This window comes from Peromyscus maniculatus, chromosome 14 (assembly GCF_049852395.1).
Source record: "Peromyscus maniculatus bairdii isolate BWxNUB_F1_BW_parent chromosome 14, HU_Pman_BW_mat_3.1, whole genome shotgun sequence".
Taxonomy (NCBI): Eukaryota; Metazoa; Chordata; class Mammalia; order Rodentia; family Cricetidae; genus Peromyscus; species Peromyscus maniculatus.
In genome coordinates this window covers 6026558-6053463 of record NC_134865.1, presented here as the reverse complement: position 1 = coordinate 6053463, position 26906 = coordinate 6026558, and the positions used below count along the sequence as shown (strand labels likewise).

The 26906-nt window shown below is 38.6% G+C and overlaps 1 protein-coding gene and 1 non-coding gene across 5 annotated transcripts; both read left to right on the top strand.

The window, feature by feature from the left end:
* Nucleotides 1-740: 740 nt before the first annotated feature.
* On the top strand, nucleotides 741-26777 carry Prpf39 (pre-mRNA processing factor 39). 4 transcript variants are annotated; one of them, XM_076550573.1, is made up of 16 exons: nucleotides 958-1091; nucleotides 5754-6097; nucleotides 6538-6663; nucleotides 6847-6914; nucleotides 7018-7180; nucleotides 7309-7427; nucleotides 12150-12317; nucleotides 17376-17541; nucleotides 18051-18158; nucleotides 19646-19810; nucleotides 20125-20251; nucleotides 20786-21054; nucleotides 22084-22268; nucleotides 24656-24730; nucleotides 25780-25894; nucleotides 26042-26777. In XM_076550573.1, exons 5-16 carry the CDS (start codon nucleotides 7094-7096, stop codon nucleotides 26096-26098), a joined length of 1641 nt encoding a protein of 546 aa, XP_076406688.1. In that variant the 5' UTR covers nucleotides 958-1091; nucleotides 5754-6097; nucleotides 6538-6663; nucleotides 6847-6914; nucleotides 7018-7093; the 3' UTR covers nucleotides 26099-26777. The 4 variants fall into 4 exon arrangements, with proteins under 4 accessions (XP_006986991.1, XP_076406687.1, XP_076406688.1 ...); XM_076550574.1 differs by lacking the exon at nucleotides 6847-6914 and having other exon boundaries at nucleotides 961-1091; XM_006986929.4 differs by lacking the exons at nucleotides 6847-6914; nucleotides 7018-7180 and having other exon boundaries at nucleotides 741-1091.
* LOC121822624 (small nucleolar RNA SNORD127) lies at nucleotides 21104-21190 on the top strand. Its single transcript, XR_006063799.1, has one exon. It is a non-coding gene; the product is annotated as a small nucleolar RNA SNORD127 (small nucleolar RNA).
* Nucleotides 26778-26906: the final 129 nt, after the last annotated feature.

The following is a 26906-nucleotide window of genomic DNA, read 5'->3' as shown; positions in this document are numbered from 1 at the left end:
AAAAAAAAAAAAAATTCTGGCCAGGCGGTGATGGCGCACGCCTTTAATCCCTTTAATCCCAGCACTCGGGAGGCAGAGGCAGGCAGATCTCTGTGAGTTTGAGGCCAGCGTGGTCTACAGACCGAGATCCAGGAAAGGAGCAAAGCTACTAGAAAAAAAAACCTAAAAAAATTTTTTTTTCCTGGAGTCTGATTCTAGAGAGAAGGACTTAAATCCAGTTGTGACTTTATTGAACCCCAGTCAGGAGACTGCTGAGTGGTAAGTAAACGTGTGCTAGCTCAGTTGTTAGTCTTCTTCTTTTCCTCCTCCCCCCCCTCCTCCTCCTCTTCTTCTTTGGTTTTTCGAGACAGGGTTTCTCTGTGTAGCTTTGCGCCTTTCCTGGGACTCACTTGGTAGCCCAGGCTGGCCTGGAACTCACAGAGATCCACCTGGCTCTGCCTCCTGAGTGCTGGGATTAAAGGCGTGCGCCACCACCGCCTGGCAGTTGTTACAGTCTTACCCGGAGAAGCCAGGACTTTAAAAAGATACTTAAAGGTGAGGACTAGAGTACATACAACCGAAGAGGGCTGCTAAGGTCGTCAACACAGAGCCGCCTCTCTCTGCCCAGAGGAGAGCGAGCCTCAAACTCCCAAGCCCATGAGGTTTCTACGCAGATTCAGAATACTTGAGTCAATGACCATAGTGTCTTGACGTTCGGAGGTTTTAGGCTGAATTTCTGGCCGTTTCCTGATAAATTTTTAAGGGTAAAGGTGGAGCAGTTAGGAAAAGAATGACGACGGTATGTCAGGGGTTTCCTGGGAGGCTGAACTTGCGCAGCGCACTCTGGAGGTCTTTGGAAACGCAGACCGCAGGGAGAGCCATCCCCGGCCGGAGACCACGGAGGGCGGGGCCTAGGCGGCGAGCACCACGTGACCGCTGCGCCTCCCGAGTCGCCGGCGCATGCGCCGTGTGTCCCCCGACGAGGCGGCGGCGGCGGCGCTGGTGGCGGCGGTGGCTGAGGGAGCTGCGCGGAGCGAGGCGTTGGGCGTCCCATCTTCGGCGAGGTTGGCCCGGGCTTCGGCTCATGGCAGCGAGCGGCGTCCATCGTTGAGGTAGCTGTGGAGGACGGGCGGCCGGGCGGGCGGGCGCCCCATGGAGCGGGCGGCGGGGGAGGCGCCCGGGAAGGGAAGGGCCTGCGGCGCCCCAGGCCGCACCGGGCCGCGGCCTCGCCTGCCCGTCAGCCTCGAGGCCTGGCGTGCGCCCTGGCGCCGGGCTGGCTGCGCGTTGCCGGGATTCCCGGTCCCACCTGTTGGGAAGAGCCGGGCTGGGGTGGGCGCCGCGGGCGGGCAGGCGGGCGGGCGGGCGCTTCTCCCGAGGGCTGCGGCGGGAGGGCCGGGAGCGAGCCTCCGCCTGCATTGGCGAGCCCGCTCGCCGTGGGGGCTGCACCCCGTGTCTCCCCGGACCCGCGGCCCCGCGTGGCCCGCACGACGGGAAGTGGAGAGGCTCTTGAGGGCCAGGACATGGGTCACTGAGAAACCGATACCGTAGGCCAGCGGTTTGGGGCTGGGGGGTGGGGGGACAGCAGAAGGACGGACGGACGGACGGACGGACATGTGAAAGAGCCTATGTGAAAAGACACGTGAAAGACCCCTTTTTAAACAGCCTGCGTCTGTCGATTTTTTTGCCTCTGGTGATCAGGAGCCCGCAGTCTCTTAGTTAATCAATACTCCTCCTGGGAGCTCACAGTACCGTGGAAGGTATTCGTAGTGATGCAGCGATGATACTGTGTAGCTTTCTGCCGATTCAGATGTCCCTTTTTGGCCTGATACTGATATGGCCTTCTGTTCAAGAACTTGCACTAGAAAAACCAATGGAATGTATTCGGAAATGCTTTAAAATTTGCAGCTGCTGGAAACGGAAAGGGGAAAGGGGGACGCTAAGAATGCACGGTGCGTACAAGAAGGCTTAGGTTGGGACTTAAGTGCTTCGGGCGCCGTGGTCGTCTTTTAAGGCTTTTGAGAAAAATGAGCAACAGCTGTTAAATCCCTTCCTCCCCCCTCATGTTTATAACCTCATTCTAGAATTTAAAAATTTGGAACTTACACTGTTCCCTCTGAGGCTTGGTGGCTAGTGCCTTTACCTGCTGAGCCATTTTGCATTTTAAAGACTCAATAGTTGGTGCTGTTTGTATCTTAGAGTTGAATTGAGGAAAAGAGATTTTGTGAATCAAGTTATAAAATTCAGATTTGTGCATTTTCAAGGAGAAGCAGAATCTTCTGTTATGTGATAAGAATCCTGCCGGGCGGTGGTGGCGCACGCCTTTAATCCCAGCACTTGGGAAGCAGAGGCAGGTGGATCTCTGTGAGTTCGAGGCCAGCCTGGTCTACCAAGTGAGTTCCAGGAAAGGCGCAAAGCTACACAGAGAAACCCTGTCTCAAAAAAACAAACAAACAAAAACAAAAAGGAATTCTGTGTAAGACATAAGCTCTGAAGATTATGCAGACATTGTAAATATATAAACAAAGTTCAATTTCTGAGACATAATTGTTTAAAATGAGGAAACAAGGTCTGTCTGTGAACATCCTACTTAGTCTCTAAAAACCGGTTGCCAAAACCACTTGTTATAATAACCCCTCTTCTTCTAACAGCCACAGATGACTCATCTGTGGATGAGACATGGAGTAATTTGTGGATTGTAAAGCTAGCTAGCTAGCTTGCTAGCTAGCTAATGACTTAAGTTTATATATATTACTTACGTGGTTTATGGTAACAATCAATGATATATAGTGTTTTATGTGCTTCCATGGGCATATAAAAAAAAGATGTCAAGTCAAATGCACTGTGTTTAATGAGTTTTCATCATTTAAGTCATTTTCTAAAATTCCTTTTAATTTTTAAAATAGCATGCTGATTGTTAGGCAAGTGTTTAATAGGCCCCAAATAAAATGAATATTGAATTTACAGTATAGAGGGATTGTGTTTCCATGTAATATATACTTAGTTTTTTTACCTTACATATTTGAGTCTGCAATCCCTATCATTTTATAAGAAAATGTCATAGCATATGAAAGTATGCTTAGTAAACCATTAATGTGGTGAGTTGTAGGAATGAAGAGTTTTGTTAGTCTAAGGAATAACATATTGCCAAGTTAGGGCTGGATATGTCATCTGTTCAAAGGTTTCTAGGGATACAAAGCTCCCTTCTCCCTAAATTTAATAATCTAGTAAGATTAGTTCATCTGTACCAATAGTACAGCGGTGCAGTATTTTAACTTTTTTTTACTGCACTCAAAATAGAAGATGTCTATATGAGTTGAATTGTGTGTGTATTTCAGCATATGCCCTTAATGTACATATATACTCTTTTCTTTTTCTTACTTTTCCCTCTGTGTGTATGTGTCTAGTGGTATGTGTATGTCAGTGCAGGTGGGTATGGAGGCCAGAAGTGTGGGATACCCCCTGGAGATGGAGTTGAAGGTAGTCGTCCGTGTGTCCGTCCCCCCCCCCCCCCACAGGGTTTCTGTGTGTAACTTTGTGCATTTTGTGCATTTCCTGGATCTCACTCTATAGCCCAGGCTGGCCTGGAATTCACAAAGATCTGCCTGCCTCTGCCTCCCAAGTGCTGGGATTAAAGGTGCACACCACCACTGCCCAGCCTAGTTGAAGGTAGTTATGAGCAGCCCACCATGAAAACAGTAGATGCTATAAATAACTGAGCCACCTCTGCAGCCCAAATACAGGGTCTTCTATATCGCTCAAGCTGGCTGGACTTTATGTAACCCAGTCGAGTCTCCCGAGTACTGAGATTACAGTTGATTATCCTTTTCAGTCAGGGCCTTCCTCTGTTGCCCATTATAGAGCACTTGATCTTACTGCAAGTATTTCACAAAAGCTGAGGTTAGAGGCTTGTGACACTGCACCTGCCTGACTTGGGTGTTTTCTGGGGTTTTTTTGTTTGCTTTTTTTTTTTTTTTTTTTTCTGTTGAAAGAAATCAGAAGCTATCTTGAAGCAGTCTTTAGTTTGGAAAAAAAAAACACTGATGTATAGGAGAGATAGTAATTATTACAATAGCAATATGGATGAGAGTGCTTGCTGCTCTTGTAAGGGAACCAAGTTTGATTCCCAGCACCCATGTTGTGTGGCTCACTGCTGACTGACTAAAGTTCCAGCATATTCAGTGTCCTCTCTGATTTTAGGCACCCACGCACTCAGGCGTACACATGTATGTGTAAAAATATGGGCAGATACTAGAAAAAAAAAATAAGGATCTGGGGTTATGCTGAATGTTTCTTGAAAAATTCTGTGATATCTAGTGGACAAGAGTTACCTATTCACTATCCCTCTTACATTATCTTTACTAATAGAAAAGTCATTTTGTCCAAAGCAGCAGTGTACCCAATTCCAGTTAAGGGATTAGAATACTATAAATGTTGTAAGGCTCTGGGAAAGCTTTTGCTTTTTCTCATTAAAAAAGGACAGTATACTAGTGTGCTTCTGCTGATCATTTTCTTCCTAATTGAATTTGAACATTTCTTTAATCTATCTATCTATCTATGACTTCTATCTATGAAGTAATCAATAGGGATTAGCCAAGAAAATTAAGTGCCAACATTGACAATTGCAAGCTGCTAACACAGTGCTTCTCAACCCTCCTAATTCTGTGACCCTTTAATACCGTTTTTCATGTTGTGGTGACTCCCGTCCATAAAATTATTTTTTTTGCTACTTCATAACTGATTTTGCTACTGTTAAGAATTGTAATGTAGGGCTGAAGAGATGGCTCAGTGGTTAAGAGCACTCACTGGCTGTGTATTCCCAGCAACCACATGGTGGCTCACAACCATTTATAATGGGATCTGAAGCTCTCTCTGGCATACATGGCGGAATACTCATACCAAAAAAATACATAAACAAAGAATCGTAATGTAAATATCTGTGTTTTCAAATAGATAACCCCTGTGAGAGGGTCATTCAACCCCCAAAGGGGTCCCAACCCACAGGATGAAAACCACTGTACTAACACAATGCCAGCTTCTTGGTGGCATGATGAAATATCATGTGAGCAAATAAATTTCTTGTAGATGTGTACAGAGTATGGTCTTTAGGACCATATGTGTCTGAGGATAGCTATGAATGAGAATAGTAGTCTAACAAAGTAGACTTACTTAAAACATTGCATGAGTTAAATTTGCGGGGGGATGGAGAGTTTAACTCAGTTGCAGAGTTCTCATTATCTTTGTAGATGATAATGGTATGTTACAGTATCAAAAGGTTGGGTACACCTGAACTATTGCCAGGTATTTCTGGCCTTGTAGCACGTGCTTGTAATCCCAGGTACTTGGGAGACTGACAGGAGGATTGATAGATATTATCAATAGAATTTCTGTTATTTGTAGACAAATAAATCAATAAAATGTGCTAATTTTCCTATCTATATTTGTAGTAGGCAGACAGGGCTTTAAAAAGTGTGGAGTTGGAGACCTGGGTCAGTGTTTGAGAGCACTTGCTGTTCTCACAGAAGATCCAGATTCAGTACCTAGCCCCCACATGGTGTCTCATACCATTTGTAATTCTAGTTCCAGGGGATCCAGCATTGTCTTCTGACCTTGGGGATTAGGCATGTACGTGGTGCACATACATGCATGCAGGCAAAGCATTCGTGTGCATAAAATGAAAAAATAAATCTACAGAAAAAAAGGTTTGGTCATGACCAATAAGTTCACTAGCATTTGGAATCTGTTTCTCTTTTGTGTGTGTATGTGTGTTTCTGCAGATCATTAACTGAAGACCAAATAAGTAGCTATGCAAAATTCTCACATGGATGAGTACAGAAACTCTGATAATGGCAGCACAGGCAACAGCTCAGAGGTAGTGGTAGAACATCCAGATTTTAGTACTGAGATCATGAATGTTACGGAGATGGAACAGTCACCTGATGGCTCTCCCAGCGTGAATGCATCCACAGAAGAAAATGAAATGGCAAGTGCTGCGGACCTTCCAGTGACAGAAACAGAAGGAAACTTCCCTCCAGAATTTGAGAAATTTTGGAAAACAGTAGAAACTAATCCTCAGGATTTTACAGGCTGGGTATATTTGCTTCAGTACATAGAACAGGAGGTTAGTAACTATTTAAATGGTGTATGTAAGAGGGATAGAATAATCCAGTAGTATCAATTCAAGCCTTTCTGTTTTGTAATTAAAGTTTAATCTCTTAAATAATCTTCAGATTAAGTTCAGTAATGATAAAAGCATATATTTCAGCTTTGAAAATTACATAGGATTATGCATTGTGTAAAGTACGTAGACACAATGCTGAATATTGTGTAGTAATTGAGGTTTGTGTGTGGATATGTAAAATTAGTGAAATAGTTACCTTGGGGATGTGGGAGTGCACTTAAGTAAGGTGGAGTACACTGGCCTAGCATCTGTGAGAGCCTGGGTTTATCCCCAGCTCTGAGGGGAAAAAAAGCTACCCTGCTATTTGACAAAGTTAGTAATTATTCTTTCTTTGATAAAAACTTCTAAGATGTTTAGACACTTTGTTTTATTTTCATCAGAATCACTTGATGGCTGCCAGGAAAGCATTTGACAAATTTTTCATACACTACCCGTATTGCTATGGTTACTGGAAAAAGTATGCAGACCTTGAAAAGCGACATGACAACATTAAACAATCAGATGAGGTGCGTACATCAATGAATACAGTTTTCTCTGTTAGGTACTGTAAGCCAATTAATAACAAACACTCTTTTTTCTCTGGCTGGCAGTACCTACCATTTATGATCAGACATTTTTTATAGGGTATTTTATTTGCATTTGTCACTATTGTGGCATTTGTAGCTAATATTGTCTCTCTTTGTTGGCAGGTGCGTTAACCTCTACAGTTTGTCAAGCTTTGCAGTGCAAGCCTCTGTATTACACTGCAGCTTAACAAGTAGGGCAGGGCTTTTCTCTCACTTACATTTGATTCTCAATTTCCAAACAATAGAGTTGGTTTGCTAGTCACATTTGCTACGTCTTATTGCATTTTTGGTCAGACGCTGTCATTGATGCTCTAATGGGTCTGTGCCCTATGGTCTGTAACCCAAAGCCTGCCCACACAACCCGGTCAGAATGCAGGGACTGCTGCGCTTTGAAGATCAAGACTCTGCACGTGGGGATCAGAACATTGCCATGTTCTATCCAACCTCCACCCAAATGGTAATGGTAGATTATTTAAACAAAATTCCAGTAATTAGTATTTCTAAGGTTCACCGGATAACACAGTGTTGCCTCTCTTTTAAGAAATAATTAAATATTTGAGGTACAGTTTATTGTTTTCTTCTTAGGTTTATCGACGGGGGCTTCAGGCAATACCTCTTAGTGTTGACCTTTGGATACATTATATAAACTTCTTAAAAGAAACATTGGACCCTGGTGATCCTGAGACGAACAATACAATAAGAGGGTATGGTAAATATTTGATACTTAATGTATTTTAAGATACTTAGATGAGTGTTCACTTGTTGATAAGAAAACTATTCATGAATGCTAAACTGGAAATTAATATTTATTTGCTTCATTCCTACTATTTAAAAAACAGCACATAAGCCGGGCGGTGGTGGCGCACGCCTTTAATCCTAGCACTCGGGAGGCAGAGCCAGGCGGATCTCTGTGAGTTCGAGGCCAGCCTGGGCTACCAAGTGAGCTCCAGGAAAGGCGCAAAGCTACACAGAGAAACCCTGTCTCGAAAAACCAAAAAAAAAAAAAAAAAAAAAAAAAAAAAACAGCACATAAAATAAACTTATGCTTTATTGCATAAAAAAATACAATCTTCCTCTTTTCCACACCCCCTTAACTTAGTTTACAAGTTTACATTTTGCTCACTTGTGGTCAGTGTCTTTTTTTTCTTTTGGTTTTTGGAGACAAGGGTTTCTCTGTGTAGCTTAGCGCCTTTCCTGGAACTCAACTCTGTAGTCCAGGCTGACCTTAAACTCACAGAGATCCGCCTGCCTCTGCCTCCTGAGTGCTGGGATTAAAGGCGTGCGCCACCACCGCCCGGCTTCTTTTCTTTCTTTCCTTTCCTTTTTTTTTAAGATAGGGTTTCTCTTTGTATCCCTGGCTGTCCTGGAACTCTCTCTGTAGACCAAGCTAGCCTCAAATTTAGAGATCCTTCTGTCTCCTCCTGAGTGCTGGGATTAAAGGCCTGTACTACCACCGCTTGGCTAAGGCAGTTGGTTAGCTTTCTTTTTTCATGTCTGCATGTATGCCTGTATATCACCTGTGTGCCTGATGTGGCCCAGGAGACCAGAGAGGGCATTGGATCCCCTGAAACGGGAGTTACCAACAATTATGGGCTACGATGTTGGTGCTGGGAATTAAACCTGGGCTCTTTGGAAGAGCAGCAAGTGAGCCATCTTTCCAGCCCCACAGTTAATGTCTGTGCCTCCAGATACAAATTTGTATGTGAATTTTACATATTCTTCAAGTTTTTAACAGGATGTTTTATAATCTCTCCCAAACATTCTTTTAACTTGCAAAAATACAATGTTAAAGTCCTATTTTTATTTGACCAAACTTTTATTATAGGAAATAGTGCTGCAGAAATGTCTCCGAGTGTATTTTATGGAATGCATTAAAAATAGAACATGTTTGCAAAGATATTTTATCAAATGGTCCTCAAAAATGGTATCAATTTTACGCTCTCACAAATTCATGGAAATAGTCACTTTTCCATGGCCTTTTCACATACCCACCCCAACTTTCCTTTAATATGCATGTATTAGGGTTGGAGAGATGGCTCAGCAGGTTAGAGCAGTTATTGCTTTTAAAAAGAATGCATGCATTCCCATTTCTTACCTTTTCAATATAGCTATAGGATAGGCTTTAGTTAATCTGTTTATTATGTATATGTATTTTAGTCATTTTGAGTCTGAGTATTTTTTTATCATACTCATCTTTAATAGTCGTATTTTCCCTGGGGTTACTACTTCTCACTCAACAATGTTTCTCATTTGTCTAAAAAAAGGCTTTTCTTACAGCTTTCCAAATAGGTCTGTTGATAATCTGTAGATCTTATTTCTGTTTCCCTCACCCTCGTGTAGCTGTCTCTCTTCTTCTGCAGTCTGTACTCCATGCTGTCATCTAGTTCTGCCACACAGTTTGGGTTTTCTCATCACCATGGTTCTAGGAAATGTCTGCACTTTATTCCTAGGTTTCAGGCTCTGTTGATTGAAGTTTGATAGATACTTTTCTTTCTTGTTTATGCCCATCTTGTAGAAGTATAGCCAGTAGCTTCTTCATAGAGCATACCTGAAATAAAAAATAAAAGACATTCAGGTTTTTGTTGAAGAAATCCTGTTGGTCTAAGGCTTACACTAAGCAATTTCTTCAGAGGAGGAGCAGCTGATCTGCCTGATGAATGTAAACCTAAGTTCTGAAATCTCACAGCTGGTCAGAGTTAAAGCTTCCCCACCAAAGATTAAGCAGACCTTCAGCTAACCCTCTTCCTTTATTATGTTGTCATTCTTTCCCCAGGTTTCCTCAGTGTCTGGTAATTCTCTGGATTCACTGAGATTGTTCTAGGGAAGTAACATCTTTCTTCTTACATATAAACATGCATCTGCTTGCACATGCACACTTGGACACTTTAAATTTATCTTTGTATAGTAAACATTTCTTCCAGTACTAATATGTCTTTAAACTTTGTTTTTTGCATGGTAAAATGACTTACTGGTTAAAAGCACTTAGTGTTTTTTAGAGGACCCAAGTTTAGTTTCCAGCACCCATATCAGATGTCTCAGCAATCTGTAAATCCAGGTTCAGGATATCCAGTGCGGTATTCTGGATCCTGCATATACCCATACAGACACACATACATACATAAATAGAAATACTAAAAATACTAAAAAAGAAAAGTAATAAACTTTTTCAGTGTCTTTATTATACTTTTTTTCTTAATGTATTAAAATACTCAGTCATGAATGGTGGCACATGCCTTTAATCTTGACACTCTAGAAGCATGGGTGGGCAGATCTCTGTGAGTTTGGAATAGGCCTGGTCTACATAGTGGAGTCCAAGCTAGCCAGGGCTACATCAGGAGACCTGTCTTTAAAAATTAAGCATTGGCCGGGCGTGGTGGCGCACGCCTTTAATCCCAGCACTCGGGAGGCAGAGGCAGGCGGATCTCTGTGAGTTCGAGGCCAGCCTGGACTACCAAGTGAGCTCCAGGAAAGGCGCAAAGCTACACAGAGAAACCCTGTCTCGAAAAAAGCAAAAAAAAAAAAAAATTAAGCATTGGATTCTTGAGTTTTGTCTTTCTTGCCAAGAATATATAAATTCTGTATTTTTAATTTAAAGAATTATTTTATGTATATGGGTGTTTTTGCTTGCATGTGTGTCTTTGCAACATGTGTGTGCCTGGTGTCTGTGGAGGCCATAAAAGGATGTTGGCACCCCTGTAACTAGAGTTACAGATGATTAAGCCACCTTGTGTGTGCTGAGAATCAAACCTAACTGCTAGCCATCTCTTAAGCCCTGTACTTTTAATTTTAAATACTTTTCTGTCATTCATCTAGCTGTTGTGACATACACATTAACCCTTCCCTTTGATAAATAGTTCAGTCTGTGTTGATTTAAAATGCCTGCTTTGCTCACTCCTTTAATCCCAGCACTCAGGAGGCAGAGGCAGGCGGATCTCTGAATTCAAGGCCAGCTTGGTCTACAGAGCGAGATCCATGACAGCCAGAGCTGTTAGATAGAGAAACCCTGTCTTCAAAAACCAAAAGAGAAAATAAATTAGAAAAAAAATGCCTCCTTTTATATACATTAAATTCTCACACATTCATTTTTCTGTTTTTTTCTTTCTTGGACACTAATCTGTTTAAAAAATAATTTATATTTTTATTTTGTGTGAATAAGTGCTTTTTACACACATGCATGTATACCATACCTATGCCAGGTGCCCAGGAAACTATGTCTCAAATTCTTATGATAATTTCAGGAAATGCTTAACTGCATTACCTTTATATAAAAATATTTGTATCTTATAATACTAAATAAAATTCGAATTTGAATTTTCTGTTCTGCCTAAAATTTGAGATTGTGTTAAAATTATAAGATAATTTAGGGGTCTGTTTGGGGTAAAAGAGCCTAGTTTGTTTTGTTTTCATTTGACTTTGTACAATATTTGAAATCTACGTATATGTATGTGGGGAGAGGTTTATGCCACAGGTCAGTTAGTTCTCTTCTTCCAGTGAGTCTGGAGGATTGAACTCAGGTCCTCAGGCTTGCTAGCAAGTGACTTTACCTGTTGAGAAAACTCACTGGCCCTTGGTTGATTTTTTTTTTTTTTTTAAGGTGTTTATTTTGAAACTATGCACCAAAAAGTGTTTTTTGTTTTAATTTTCATGTGTACTGGGTGTATATGTGTTGGATCCCAGAGCTGACTTTTTAGGTGTTTTCCTCAGTCACTTGACAACTTATTCACTGAAGTGGGATCTCAGTTGGACCCAAAGCTTGCCACTTTTGTTATTGGGATCCCCTGTGTCTCCATTCCTAGTGCTGGAATTAAGGCTAGGCTACCATACCCATCACCTAGTATTTAGAAGGGTTCTGGACATTTGAACTCTAGTCCTCATTTATGTAGTTAGCATTTAACTTGATGAGCCATCTCCCAAGTCATGAAGTTTTGTTTATTAAATGTCAGATCTAGCAATTAAACAGATATCTCTTGCGTAAAAAAATACTTGATTCCACAATGAAAGTTTAAAATTGAAAGATGCTTTTGAGAGTTCTATGTATACTTCTCATTAGTTTATATGATGATTTGAGTCCCTTGTTACAGTCATTTTTGCTGGAGTATTCCTTGAATTGAGGTAGTTTGTCTATGAATTCTTCAATTTTGTTCTCTGTCCTAAAGGACTTTTCAAATACATAACAGATAACTTCATCTATCATGTTCCTCTTACTTTGGAATGTATGCATTACACTCATCTTTTCCCTTTGTTTTTTCTCACTTATTCTTCCTTTAAACAATTCTTTTATGATTCCTTCTACTTTTTAAATCCATGCTTGCCTAGGAAGCAACTGAATATAACTTTGATTTCAATATTACTTTCTAAATTTAGTAATAATATTTAGAAGTGATTTTATTTGGAGAAGATAACTTAAAAGTAATTTAATTTTTCAGAACTTTTGAGCATGCTGTTCTAGCTGCAGGAACAGATTTTCGATCTGACAAACTATGGGAAATGTATATAAACTGGGAAAATGAACAGGGAAATCTGAGAGAAGTTACAGCTGTGTATGATCGGATTCTTGGTATTCCAACACAGCTGTACAGTCATCATTTTCAGAGGTATGTGGAAAGATCTTTTCTTTGAAATATCTTTGGTTGTTTATTTAGGTGATCAGTTCCCAATATTGAGCATTACAGTTTATTTTGAAATGCTGTATAGGATTTTAGTAGATGAAACTAATTTTCTAGAAAATAAAAATTTATGCCTTAACTTTGACATTTCACTTGTATTTTATGAAATAATAATTTACTAGTTTTGTTTAGAAAGTTTTCTTTGTCCATTTTATAGCTGAGGTACTTTAGAGCAGTGAAGAAATGAGAAAACAGAGTTTAATAAATTATTATTTGTAATACTAAATTTATATGGTGCTTGGCAAATATTAAGTGCTTATTTTTTTCATATTATTTAATTTTTTGAGATAGTGTGTTACTGTGTTTCTCAGGCTGGCCTAGAGTCTTTAATCCTAACTCAGCATCCCAAAATCTGAAATTATAGACACACACCTTAATCTTATTTGGCTGCTGCTGCTGCTGCTTTTTTTTGTTGGTTTGTTTGTTTTTAACAACTTAATGATTTACAAAATGTATATTCCTGATGTTCACAAACATATCCAGAACAGCAGAGATTGTAGTGTAGGTGTTAACTTCTTTTGTCTCTGTTCAAATTAAGTATAATTCCATTTAATTTTACACCCTGAATTTTTTGTTTATAAGTCATAAGTACTATAACTTTTCAAGGTCGTTGTACTATTAAAAAATTTCTGTGTACTTGGGTTCCATGTGTAGTTTTGGTTTTGTTTTCTTTTTCTTTTGAGATAAGGCCTTACTAGGTAGGTAGCTCTAGCTGGCCTAGAACTTACTGTGTGGCACCCATGTGCCTTGACCTTGCATCTCTTCCTCACTGCTTCCCGAGTCCTGTGGTTGCAGGTGTGTGCCACATGTCCAGCTCCACGTGTCTTTGCCTGCTGCAAGGTATCCTCACTGATCAGAACCCAGAAAGTAAATAAGTAGGAGATTGTGTCTTTGCTGTTTTTTTTTTTTTAAATTCTATAGTGTGTGTACATAACATATGTACTTTGTGTGGGGTTGTTTTCTTTTGAGACTGTTTTATCTCAGCTAGCCTTGAACTTGTGAGTCTCCTGTCTCAAGTGCTGAGATTACATGTGTATATAATCATACCTAGCTATTTTGTGGGTTTTTGTTAATTCTTATGAGTAGTATATGTTGAAATTTGTATATGGTATTATGAATTACACAGGTAAATGTAATGAGATATTTGTAAACTACTATATATAAATCTAAAAATAGAAGTTACACGGACGTGTGTTAGGAATAGGAACTAGGAAGAAAATATAAATAGAAACATTGTAGGTTGGTCTCTTGTCTCTTATTATTGATGAGCTAAAAAAGACAGCTTTCTAGGAGATAATGAGCTATGCATACACTTGCTGAAATAAATTATTAAAACAAGACTTGGTATTTGGCAATGTTTGATAAATATGCATGTTGACCGCCGGGCAGTGGTGGCGCACGCCTTTAATCCCAGCACTCGGGAGGCAGAGGCAGGCGGATCTCTGTGAGTTCGAGGCCAGCCTGGACTACCAAGTGAGTTCCAGGAAAAGGCGCAAAGCTACACGGAGAAACCCTGTCTCGAAAAACCAAAAAAAAAAAAAAGAAAAGATAAATATGCATGTTGTGCAAATGAAGGCCAAAGACAAGGTTTTTTTCTTTACAGTTTGTTATTTTATCTGTTTGTTTTATTTTTATTTTATGTACATTGGTATTCTGCCTGTATGTGTATCTGTGTGAGATCCCTTGGAACTGGAGTTACAGACAGTTGTGAGCTGCTGTGTGGGTACTGGAATTGAACCTGGGGCCTCTGGAAGAGCAGCCAATGCTCTTAACTGCTGAGCCATCTCTCCAGCCCCCACAAGGCTTTTTTATAGACTAATTCTTACTTGTCTAAAATGCAATGACATTTATGTTTACAAGACCTTAATCAAGGAAATACTTGCTTTCTGCTACTAGAAAAGTTGCTTTTTAAATTTTCATATTTTTAAGAGTTTCATGCATTGTGTTTCAATCATATTTACCCCTTAATTACTCCTACCCCTTTCTTTCTTTTTTTTTTTTTTTCTTTTTCTTTTTCTTTTTTGGTTTTTCGAGACAGGGTTTCTCTGTGTAGCTTTGCGCCTTTCCTGGAACTCACTTGGTAGTCCAGGCTGGCCTCGAACTCACAGAGATCCGCCTGGCTCTGCCTCCCGAGTGCTGGGATTAAAGGCGTGCGCCACCACCGCCCGGCCACTCCTACCCCTTTCAACTGTAGTGCATGCATGTGTGCGTGCGTCTTGTGTGCGTATGTGTGTGCACACAACCGAATGCTTGGTTTTGTTTTGGTTTGTTTTCTTTCTTTCTTAATATATAGCCCATACACTTGTGGCATATGAAGTCATCCACTGGAGTATGGTCAACCTACCAGGGGCCAGCCATACTTAAAGAAAACTGACTTCCCCAGAAACCATTAACTGTGAATAGCTCTTCAGGGATAGGGATCATGAGCTCCTCTGCCTTTCATGTAACAGCAATTTTAAAGGTGCCCATGGTCACTTGGGTTTACTTCAGTGCCTTAGGTGAAGCAGAATGGACTTGGTTTTCAAAGCTGCTTATTTCACAATTACCTGGAAACAGAAAAATCTGGGAATGAGATAAGACCCTTCAGACGGTGCCCCCCCCCCTTTTTTTTTTTTTTTAAGAAATCTGTGTTTTCTGAGTTTTTATTTATCCCTGAGCTATATTCTCAGTTCTTCCAAATCTTTCATACATATATATAGAGAGAAAAATGTGGCTTGGCAGGGTGCACATGAGTACAGTTGTCTGTGGAGTGCAGAAGAAGGCATCAGATCTCTTGGAATTGGAATTAGGTGGTTGTGAGCCAACTAGCATGGGTGCTGGGGACTGAACTCTGATATTCTGTGACAGTGGTACATGCTATTTTAACTAATGAGCTCTTTTCAGTCCTCCAAATCTTTTTTCAAATGAGTATCCTGCTAGATTTATTTTTTGTTTTTTGAGACAAGGTTTCTTTGTGTAGCTCTGGCTGTCCTGGAACTCATTCTTTATACCAGGCTGGACTTGAACTCAAAGATCTACCTGCCTCTGCCTCCTAAGGCTGGGATTAAATATATATACTACCACACTCATCAATATTAGTGTTTTTAATTTAATTATTTTCATGTTGGTGGGAAAATGTGTATGTGCTTGTCAGAGGTTGAGAGGCTGAAGTCCTGCCTTTTTGTATCTTTTAGAAATTAATTTTATGTGTGTATTTTGCCTGCATGTATGTCTATGTACCACATAGGTTCCTGATGCCTATGGAACTGGAAGTACAGTTAGGATGCTGGGAGTCTAACCTGGGTCCTTTGGAAGAGCAAGCAGCCAGTGTTCTCCAGCTCTCCTGTGTTTTTCTTCATCACCCTTTACCTTACTTTTCCGAGACAGGGTTTCACACTGATTTCCAGGTCATCTGTTGGCTAGGCTAGCTGGCCAGCGAGCCCTGGGGAATCCTACTATCTGCCTTCTAGTACTGGATTGCCTCTGCCTCCCTAATGCTGGGATTAAAAGGCATATGTCATAACCACATTCTGCTTATGTCACTGTTTTGTTTTTAATGTTTTTACTAACTTTGGAGGAAGGAAATTATATGACTTGAGGTTGGAAGACACCTTTATTCAGGTGAAAAGTTAGGTCAAAAAGATGTATTTAGAAAATGGAATCAGTAGGATCTGTTATCCCATGGATGTAAATGATTAACTGGGAAAGACTGAGAGATAGCACTTGGTGGTGGGGAGAGGGAGATCATTTCTTAGCCAACCTCAGGTATATAGTGAGTTCTAGACAGCCTGGCAGGCCTGGTGAGACATGCCTTTAGCCTCAGTACTGGAGAGGTAGAGATAGGCAGATCATAGAGTTCCAAGCCAGCCATGGCTATAGACAGACCTTGTCTCAAAAAACAAACAGCCCAATAAATAAATATAGTATAGGAGATTCCATGTTAAAATCAAGATGGAAGATACTTGAGCTCTTTTTTGGTGGTTCCAGTTAAAATTTGGGGTGTATGAAATAGTATGTTTAGATAGAATAGTGAAATGACATTTTCTTAAAAATGTGTTAGCTGGATGTGATGGTACATGACCTATAATCCATGATGGAAGTAAAGATTTTGAGTTTCAGGCCAGTGTCAGCTAGTGAGTCAGTTTCTCAAAAGACAGTTTAAGTTTTTATACATTAGTTTGAAACTAGTTTATGTTTATATAAAAAAATACATTTTCTTTTTCTGTAGACTTTTGGCAATTGGATATAGTAATCTGCAATTTAAAAATTTTGGACTTTTGTTATAGTTTTGAGTTTTATTGATATAGTAATTACTTCAAGCTCTGTTAATGACTTTAGCCAGAACGTGTATAAAAATGTAAGACTAAAAGAGAATTCCTGGGAACATAACCTTAAGGGCAGGTAATAATTGGGACCTGAGAGAGAGAATCAAGCAGCAATCAGAAAGTGACTTGGAGGAAAACCAAGAAAGTGGTACCTCACAAACCAAGCTGTGAAGAAGATTCTAAAAGTAAGAAAGCATGGTTAGCAGACTCAAATGTTGAAGATAGAGGGTGTACTGGAGAACAAATATCTGTTGATCTTGCATGTATGGTAACTGGTGACCTTAAGGAAGCCTGTGTCATTAGGTTGTTAAACAGAAATGTATGGAGGAGTAATTGGTAGGTAGGATGATAATGTAAACATTTCATGATCACTTTAATGTGAATTAGCTATGTATTATTTAAATTTGCAAAGTAGATCTGTTGTTTTATAGATTAAGATTGGGAGAAGAGAAAAATCCAATAATCATAGAGAATACTAGAGTTGGAATTTGTGTATCTGTTCTCTATATTCCACTGCAAAGACCGAGTGGAAACTAAATACATACATATACATATATATTAAGTGGTAGGATTTTAATACAGAATAAGAAAAATGTTAGGATATTCTGATTTGTTTCTCTGCTTACTTGAAGGAATAATATGTAGCAGGTACCTGACATGTGGTTTTTAATTTTTCCTTCAGATTTAAAGAACATGTACAGAATAACTTGCCTAGAGATCTTTTAACTGGTGAACAGTTCATTCAGTTGAGAAGGGAATTAGCTTCTGTAAATGGACACAGTGGTGATGATGGACCTCCTGGTGATGACCTTCCATCAGGAATTGAAGACATAACTGACCCAGCAAAGGTAAGCTTTTTAATCTTATGTTCAGTGCACAAGAAACTAGGTAGCATATGTGGAAGGGCAGTAAGTTCGGGGCCTTGACGTCAGTGTGATTTACGTATGAATTTAAAGGAGAAAGTCTCACCGTGAGACTAGAAGTGACTTAGTGTAGAAAAGTATTTTACTTTCACTGTAGTCTACTCCTTGTTAAAAATTACATAAGAAACTGGATTTTTGAAGTTCTTTATAAATCATACTTAAAGCTGGGTATGATGGCACTTGGGAGGCGGAGTCAGGTGGATCTCTGTTAGTTCTAGGACAATCTTGTCTCCATATAGTTCTAGGATAGCCAAGGTTATATGTATAGAGGCCCTGTCTCAAAAATCAAAGCAAACAATTGTATATAAAATAATGACACCTAACAATTAAAAACTCCCTACTGAAGAACGAAATGTCTGTAGAAGATACTTCAAGTGTGTGATGTTGAGAATTTTCAGTATGTAACTTACAAGATTGTTTTCTTTTTTTTCAAGCTAATTACTGAAATAGAAAACATGAGACATAGAATCATTGAAATTCATCAAGAAATGTTTAATTATAATGAGCATGAAGTTAGTAAGAGGTGGACATTTGAAGAAGGTGTAAGTGTTTTGTTTTATAAGTCTTCAAAATTTAAAAATAAGATTTCTTCTTATAGCAGTGTAACCATTGTTAATATTTCTTTCTGTTTGTAGAAGTAATAACTCAAGGTATGCTTCTCAATTGTATTTAACAGTTTCCATGACCAGTTTTAAAATCTTAACTGCATTCAGATTTCAAATGCAAGATTCCTGATTATTGAGTTATACCTTATAGATAAAACAGCCGTTATAAGGGCTGGGTATCAAGCTCAGTTTGTAGACTACCTGCCTAACAAGCATGAATCTCTGTGTTTGATCCCAGCACCACATTTAGACCAGATTTGGTGCCAAATCTTATAACTCAGCACTTGGAAGCTATTGATAAAAAGTTCAAATATTAAAAGTAATCTTCAGTTATCCAGTAAGTTTTATGCCAGCCTGTGCTCTATCAAACACCATCTCAAAAATAATACATAATCCATCCATTATAGGTGAATAATATTTTTTCTTGTAAATTTAACTATTTTCTTACTGATTTGGTAAGGTATAAGTCACATGTCAAACAGTTTGCCTATTTGAAGTATATTAGTTCATGGATATGTACTGCCATCAGCAGAGTCAACTTGATTATATTTTTCTCGCCTTTCCTCTTCAGTTCTTCTTACCCTACTTAACTCACCTGCAGTTTAGCTTCCGTAGCCCTAGGCTTAAATTTAATATAGCTTTGTTTTTGTTAATTACCCTATCATGGCTTAGCCTGTGAATGGAGTTACATGTCTATTGTGTTGTGTCTGGCTGTAAAATAGTTTTGGTAAATGCACAATATAGTTTACCTTAGTAATCAAAATAAAGAGTAGTTCTTTTAATGGTCTCCTTGTCTACTCTCATTTCTATCCATATATAACTATGTTAAAACGGATCAATTTAAAAATAAGTAATAAAGAATCAAATTTTCACTATTATAAAAATGACTAACTAGGACTGGCACATGATGATACAGTGGTGTGCTTGCTGCTCTTTTAGAGGATCCGAGTTTGGTTCCTAGCTCCCATGTTGTGGGAGGGCTCAGAAATGTCAGTGCAGTTCAGAGGATCCACACACTCTGGACTCTGGGCACCCGTACCTGCATGCAAGTATTGTATATGGGTGCACATACATTTAAGTAAAATAAAATACATATTGTTTGAAAAGACTGAATAAATGGAAGATATGTTCTTTTCCATTGTCAAACTCATGGAGGTTGAATAATTTTAATTAAAAAACTTTTATGCCAGGTGTAGTGTCATAAGCCTTTAATGCCAGCACTTAGGAGACAGAGGCAAACGGATCTCTGGGAGTTTGAGGTTAGCCTGGTCTACAGAGACTATCTCAAGCTCCCTCCACCCTGAACAATTAGTAATGAATTTAAAATTTTATTCTTTGTAATTAAAATTATTTATATAATTGTACTTAATATTTTGACTTTGGTTTACTTTTATTGCCATACAATGGTTTTTTGTTTTTTGCAGATTAAAAGACCTTATTTTCATGTGAAACCTTTGGAAAAGGCCCAACTAAAAAACTGGAAAGAATACTTAGAATTCGAAATTGAAAATGGGACTCATGAAAGAGTTGTGGTTCTCTTTGAAAGATGTGTCATATCTTGTGCCCTCTATGAGGAGTTTTGGATTAAGGTAAGAAAATGACATAGTGTTTAACTTGAATATATTATAAACATTGATCTAGTGACTAACCTTTTTTGTACTTCTGTTGAATGTTGTTCATATAACTATATCTGTTGCATTAGGAGATGGTCTGCTTGCAACCAGATTTGACTGCTGCATATGCCAACCTCGTTGCCTCTCTTCGTCCTTCCTTACAGAAACTAGTCTAGTGGTTCAATAAAGGTGCTGAATGGGTTTACAAATAGAATTTTATCGTTCTGTCACATATTTAATCACGTGTTCAACTGTAAATTATTCCAGTATTTCCTCTTTTCTGTATGTAGTATGCCAAGTACATGGAAAACCATAGCATTGAAGGAGTAAGGCATGTCTTCAGCAGAGCTTGTACTGTTCATCTTCCAAAGAAACCCATGGCACATATGCTTTGGGCAGCTTTTGAGGAACAGCAGGGTAAGAAGGAAAATGTTCAGTTGATTTATTTTAATTTATTTTATGTGAATGAGTGGTTGTTTTACCTGTATGCATATCTGTGCTTAAGTGTTTACAAAGACCAGAAGAGGGCATGGATTCCTCTGGGACTGTGCTTAACAGATGGTTGTGGGTGCTGAGAAGTGAGCCTGGTGCTCCTAAATGCTGAATCTTATCTCCAGCTCCTCAATGATACTTTAGCACTTTGTCAGTATGGAATTAATCCACTGAGGGATGTATAAAGAAGAATTTGATTAATTACTTCTATAAAAGCTATGTTGTTTCTTTAACAATTCAACCTTGCCATATCATATCTAAGATCAGCCATAGACAGTACAAAATAAGCATGGCTACTTAACAACCCCGAAACCCCCTAAATAGAGAGCTAGATTTAGTCTGTGGGCTAATGTTTTTCAGTTCTTGATATCAAGTCTGTTTCGGAAATTTAAACAAAAGTGATGTAGAGTGTATTTTGGAAATTTAGACAAAAGTATAAACATTGAATTACTGTTTTAGGGAACATTAACGAAGCCAGGACTATCTTGAGAACGTTTGAAGAATGTGTTCTAGGACTGGCAATGGTTCGATTGAGAAGAGTAAGTTTAGAACGACGGCATGGAAATATGGACGAAGCTGAACATTTGCTTCAAGATGCTATAAAGAATGCCAAGTCAAATAACGAGTCATCATTTTATGCTATTAAACTAGCCCGGCATCTTTTCAAAATACAAAAAAATCTTCCAAAATCAAGAAAGGTACTTTTGGAAGCAATCGAAAGAGATAAGGTACGCATGTTTTAAACATCTGCCATAAAAAGCCAGTACTTCTTCACTTTGGCAACCATGATGAAAGACTTGGTCTATACAGTAATATATTTTATTACTAAATGAGGACAACAGTCCCTCTAAACTGATATTGCCATTTTTAACATTTTTTCCTAATTACTTTGAATTTAAAGTTTGAGAAAATTATGATTACTGAGTTAAAATTGTAAATATTGTGGCCTTTGTAATTAACTTTTAGAAATTTTAGAAACTTAATGATTGTTAAATATAATAAAGAACCTGGGAGAAGCCTTTAGGAACAAAAGTATAACAGTATCAAACAAAGTAGTATAGTGATTTTCTTTTGCAGAAGTTATTTTTTACCAGGTGGTGGTGGTGCACATCTTTAATCGTAGCATGCAGGAGGCAGAGGCAGATGATCTTTATGAATTCGAGGCCAGCCTGGTCTACAAAGCAAGTTACATTGCACAGCCAGAGCTGTTACACAGAGAAACCCTGTCTAGAAAAACCACACACACAAAAAGAAAAAAACCCAAAAAAAGTTCCTATTATATAAGAGTTACTAAAAGCTAGTATATTGGAAGTGTTTCATTTTGTAGATTTTAAGCTGTATTGGGCCTGTTGAAGATACAAGTTTGTAATTAAAGTATTTATAGTCCCAAGTAGAGGTGTAATATACAGATTATCTTTTTGTATTTTAATTTCCATGCTAGGCAAAGTCCAGCTAACTAACATAGGATATTGAGCTTTAATTGGTTAGCATGTAACAACATACTGCACAGTGCAGGAATAATAGAGTAGTGTCACAGCCCAGCAGTGTTGCTAAAGAAGCACAGGGATTGTGACCCAGTGACAGAGTACTTGTCTGCTGTGCAACAGGACAGGGAAAAAATATGTCCTGAAGAATATGTTTCACTTCATTATATACATGCTGAAAACATTGACATGAGTTATATTTTAATCTTAAACATTTATACTTTAATTAAAATATTGTAGGAATGTTATTAATTCGTACTGCTTTTTACTCAGGAGAACACAAAGTTATACCTCAATTTACTTGAAATGGAATACAGTTGTGATCTCAAACAAAATGAAGAAAGTATCCTCAATTGCTTTGACAAGGCCATTCATGGTTCATTGCCTATTAAAATGAGAATTACATTTTCTCAGAGAAAAGTGGAATTCCTTGAAGATTTTGGTTCAGATGTTAATAAGTAAGATCTTAAATTCATCATTTTTTAATGGAATATAAGCATTGTTAATTTGTGATGATAGTTTATTTGATGGTTACATTAATACATTGCTAAATTTATTTTAAGATATTTTTCTTATTATATATATGATGTATATGTATGGGAGAGAGTGCATGTGTTCCAAACTGTATGTGGGGAGGTCAGAAGACAACTTCATTGGGTTTTCTCTTACTTTTTCCTGGGTGCTAGGGATTAGACTCAGGTCACCAGGTTTGGGTTAAGTTAGGTGCTGAACTACCTTGTTGGATATAATGCTAAATTTAAAAGTGTTTGTTAAGGCTACTTTTCCTTCAGAGACAAGTGGAGGTAAATTCAGTTTTGTAAATGTGTGTAAGCTTAATAGGACTTAAGCTTTATCATCTCTTCAAAACCCTTTTCCTCTTTTAAATCAGTGTTATTTGTGTATGCATATGCTCTGGTTAGAAGACAGTTTGTAGCCCTCAGTTCTCTCCTTCCACCAGGTGGGCCCCGCAAAAAGAGACATGAGATAGAAACTGAACTATGAGACACATGAGTGGTGGGGTGGCTGTAGTTGATGTAAAGCTCAGTGGTGGAGTATGTGTCATGTATAAGGCACTGAATTCAGTCCTCAGCAACATGCACAGGGCTAAGATAGGATTCGTCTGGAAAAGGAATGCCAGAAGGTAGATGTGGTCACACAGATCTTGCTCACTGGACTCATCCTCCTGAATCATAAAAGGCTACAAGTTGAGGGCGATGTAAGGTTTTGCTGTAGATTTGGGGGAAGGGGAGGATAAGATCTAAACTTTAGATTTAAATCTGGTAACCTGGAAAGTAGAAATACTGCTTAGAACATTGGTAAAGTTCCAGTCTTTCTCTCTTGCTAGTAAGTAAATATCCCAGTGCCTAATAGGCATGTATGTGCCTTTGCTGATATGATTTACAATGATTCCCACTGAAACCACTCTAAACTTGAGTGTCTACATATGTGTGCATGTTTTTGATGGTAAGTTTACAGCTTGACACAGCTAGTATTTCAGTTCTTGAAATCATGCTAAATATTTTGTATTTATATAGTATAACAATCAGCCATTGAAATGGATACAGGTACTGTTGTTTTAGTCAGTAGAGAGAGGCTCACTCAGATACCCAAGTTTTTCAAGTCATGTATTAGGAGGATGAAATTAGACCCTATTTCATAGTTTCTGCTCTTAACTACCTTGAATACTCTAGTCAGTGTTTTACACTGAAGAAGGTATACAGAAAAACTTACTTTATGTAATGCTAGCTTTTCATTAGGATAGTATGATTCTCGTGTTCTACAAAAGTATATGGAATGACATATGCTTGATCTGTATGGATAAAAATAGATTTGTCATGCTTCCTAGAAGAGGTAGTTTCATTTAGTTCCTATTGGATTCTGATGAAGAAGAGAAACACAGCGATGGTAACAGAATACGTTAACAGTAATGTGCATGAGTGGAATAGTATGTGACGTACTCTCAGTATTGAATCCAAGGCCTGGTACATGGTAGTTAAGTACTTTACCCACTGACCCAGTGGTTCTCAACCCCTTTTCAGGGTCACATATCAAATATTCGGCGTATCAGATCTTTACGATTCATAACAGTAGCAAAATTAATTTAGCAATGAAAATAATTTGATTGTTGGGGTCACCACAACATGAGGAACTGTATTAAAGGGTTGAAGCACTGGAAAGGTTGAGAACCACTGCACTGACCCATTGAACCTACCTCTCCAGAACCAAGTAGGGTTGTTTTGTTTTTAAATCGGAGAGAGCCCTACCTGGCCTTGAATTCAGAGATCTATCTGCCTTCTGAGTGTTAGGGTTAATAGCATGCGTACCACACCTGGCCAGAACTAGGATCTTGATGCAGTTCAGAGGTTGTCCTATCAGCAGTAAACAGCAAATTCTTAGGATTGGCACCTACAAAATGAAATGAGCTTTCATTTTGATTTGGTAGTAATATCCAAACAAACTACTGGTTCAGTGAAAGGTACTATGTATGCTGTTAAACATGTAGGTATGGAGCATCTGGATATCAGAACTAAGATTTAAGTCTTAAAAGACAAGACAGCCGGGCGGTGGTGGCACACGCCTTTAATCCCAGCACTCGGGAGGCAGAGGCAGGCGGATCTCTGTGAGTTTGAGGTCAGCCTGGGCTACCAAGTGAGTTCCAGGAAAGGCGCAAAGCTACACAAGAGAAACCCTGTCTCGAAAAACCAAAAAAAAAAAAAAAAAAAAAAGACAAGACAAACAGCCCAGTTACAAATTTATATAAGTTGTTTTCTTATGTAGAAATACTTAAATCTTTCTAAAAAATGTTTTATACATCCCAAAGGATTTTGTTTTTCTTCCTCTTCAGGCTTCTGAATGCATATGATGAACATCAAACACTCCTAAAGGAACAGGATTCCTTAAAAAGGAAAGCTGAAAATGGGTATGTAATTTCCTGGTAAATCAGGAAGGGATGCTTAAAACATTTCAATATGAAAATTCCCTTTAAAACATGTACTTTTATTCCATGGTGAAAAGTCAAAGGCATAGAACTTGAATGGTTGAGCTTAGAAGCAAGTATGAAGACTGCCTTCAGCCTACCACTCTCCAAGGCCCAAAATGAGGATTCCATTGAACCTGGAGATGAGACTGAGAGTTGGAAAACCATTAAGATGACTAGAGTTGGGCCACTGGCCCTAAGTTGAGGGTTGTAGTTAAGGAAATCCGTATAGTTAGGGTGACAGTTAGGGCAATCTGGTGGCAAGCACAGTGGGGTTGTGTTTCTATAAGGAATTGGAGATAAGTTTGTGCTGCAGAGTTTGTTCATCTACAGCATAACTGCTTAGCTGTAACAGGTTATGCAGAAACGTGAATGTTGTGTAGACAATCTCTAGTTTTTACTTAGTCAGGATTAAAGGCATTTGCCACCATGCCCAATTTACAAGTCTTTTTTAAACATCAAGGACAAATGAAACACAGGTCACATCCAGACTCTAGGCTAGTTTGCCACCTCTGGCATAAAGAAAGAACTAAGCATGTGATTTCTCAGCATGAGGTCACCCTGTAGAAATGGAGAGTTGTAGATTTGTCAAGAGTAAGAAGGCTAAAAAGTCAAAGGCCAGATTGGAAAGGGGTTTTACCTTGTTGAAAAATCTGAAATCTATTACTTGGAGTGGCAGACTACTGTTGACCCTTTGAGGACAGGGATCAGTACCATCTATGCTCTTGGCAGCTAATCTAGATAGTTCTGAGGATGGAGAAGTTTCAGAGATTGCTCCATAACGAATGGTAAACTGGGCTTAGCCTTCAGTCAGTTTACCACAGCTTGTCTAGCTAGGCTTTTTTTCCCCCCTGACTGGTTACCTTCTGAATAGTATCTTGCTCTCAGAAGATGGTTGAAAGCATTAACTAAGACAAATGTACACAGTATAGTTGTCTAGGAAAGGTCCTATCTCTGGGAATTTTAAGTTTCTATTTTGGCTTTTTATATAGTTCAGAAGAACCAGAAGAAAAGAAAGCACACACAGAAGATATGTCATCAGCACAAATCATTGATGGGGATTTACAGGCAAATCAAGCTGCATATAATTACAGTGCCTGGTATCAGGTAAGTCTACATAATTTATTCTTTGTTGTAGGTCTATATTGTATATTTCCTTTTGTGATTTAGTGGTGGAATTTCAACAGCTTAATTTTATATGTGGAACATAGCTGTAATTCTAGTATGCTGACATATTTACTTTTACCTTTTCAGTATAATTATCAGAATCCTTGGAATTATGGACAGTATTATCCTCCACCTCCAACCTGATGGAAAAAATGTAAATTTCAGATTGGTTATATGAGAAATGTGGAATTATTTTTTTTGAAGGATGTAAACATAGCATAAACTTGTTGTATTTGATAATTTGTCTTCCCAGTTTCTGTGTAACATTTGTTTAGGTAATAGTAGAAAATGTCAATTAGTAGTGTACCATAGAAACTTTCCTACCATTTTTAAAATTTACTTTTTATTGGAGAACTATTTTTTTTAATTTTTATTTTATTTACTTAAGTGGTCTAGAATTCTTTTGCAGCTCACGCAAGAGATTTGTAGCCTTAAGTGTAGGGAAAAAGACTGACTGCAAATCATGTCAGTTACAAGATTCTGGGAAAAAAAATAAGGGCTGGTTATTGAGAATTTTATCTCCTTAAAAACAGATTTAAAAGAAAGATTTTTAACCTCAAATGCTAAGGTTGTCTCTGTGTTTCAGTTATACTTGGAAATTTGGCTCTAATTGCAAGAAAGATGAACTATTAACATGCTCTGCCTTGGAATAGATTATAAATGAGAAAGTGTAATGAGAAAGTCAGCATCCCCTTAAGAAATGAAATACCAGAGTATGTTTTGGGAGACTCTGTATCGAGCATATTCATGTAAAACTTGCGAGCAAGCTTTCATTTTGATCAAACTTATCGTCATTTTTGTAATAAAAGTGAAGACTCATGCAGCAATTGTTTATGAATTCATTTGTGGGAGGTACACACCAAATACAGATTAACATTGCTTTGAAGTAAGCTTTTTCTACATTTATTATCTTCCTACCAGAATGTTGTATTTACTTTGATTTTCTGCTTCA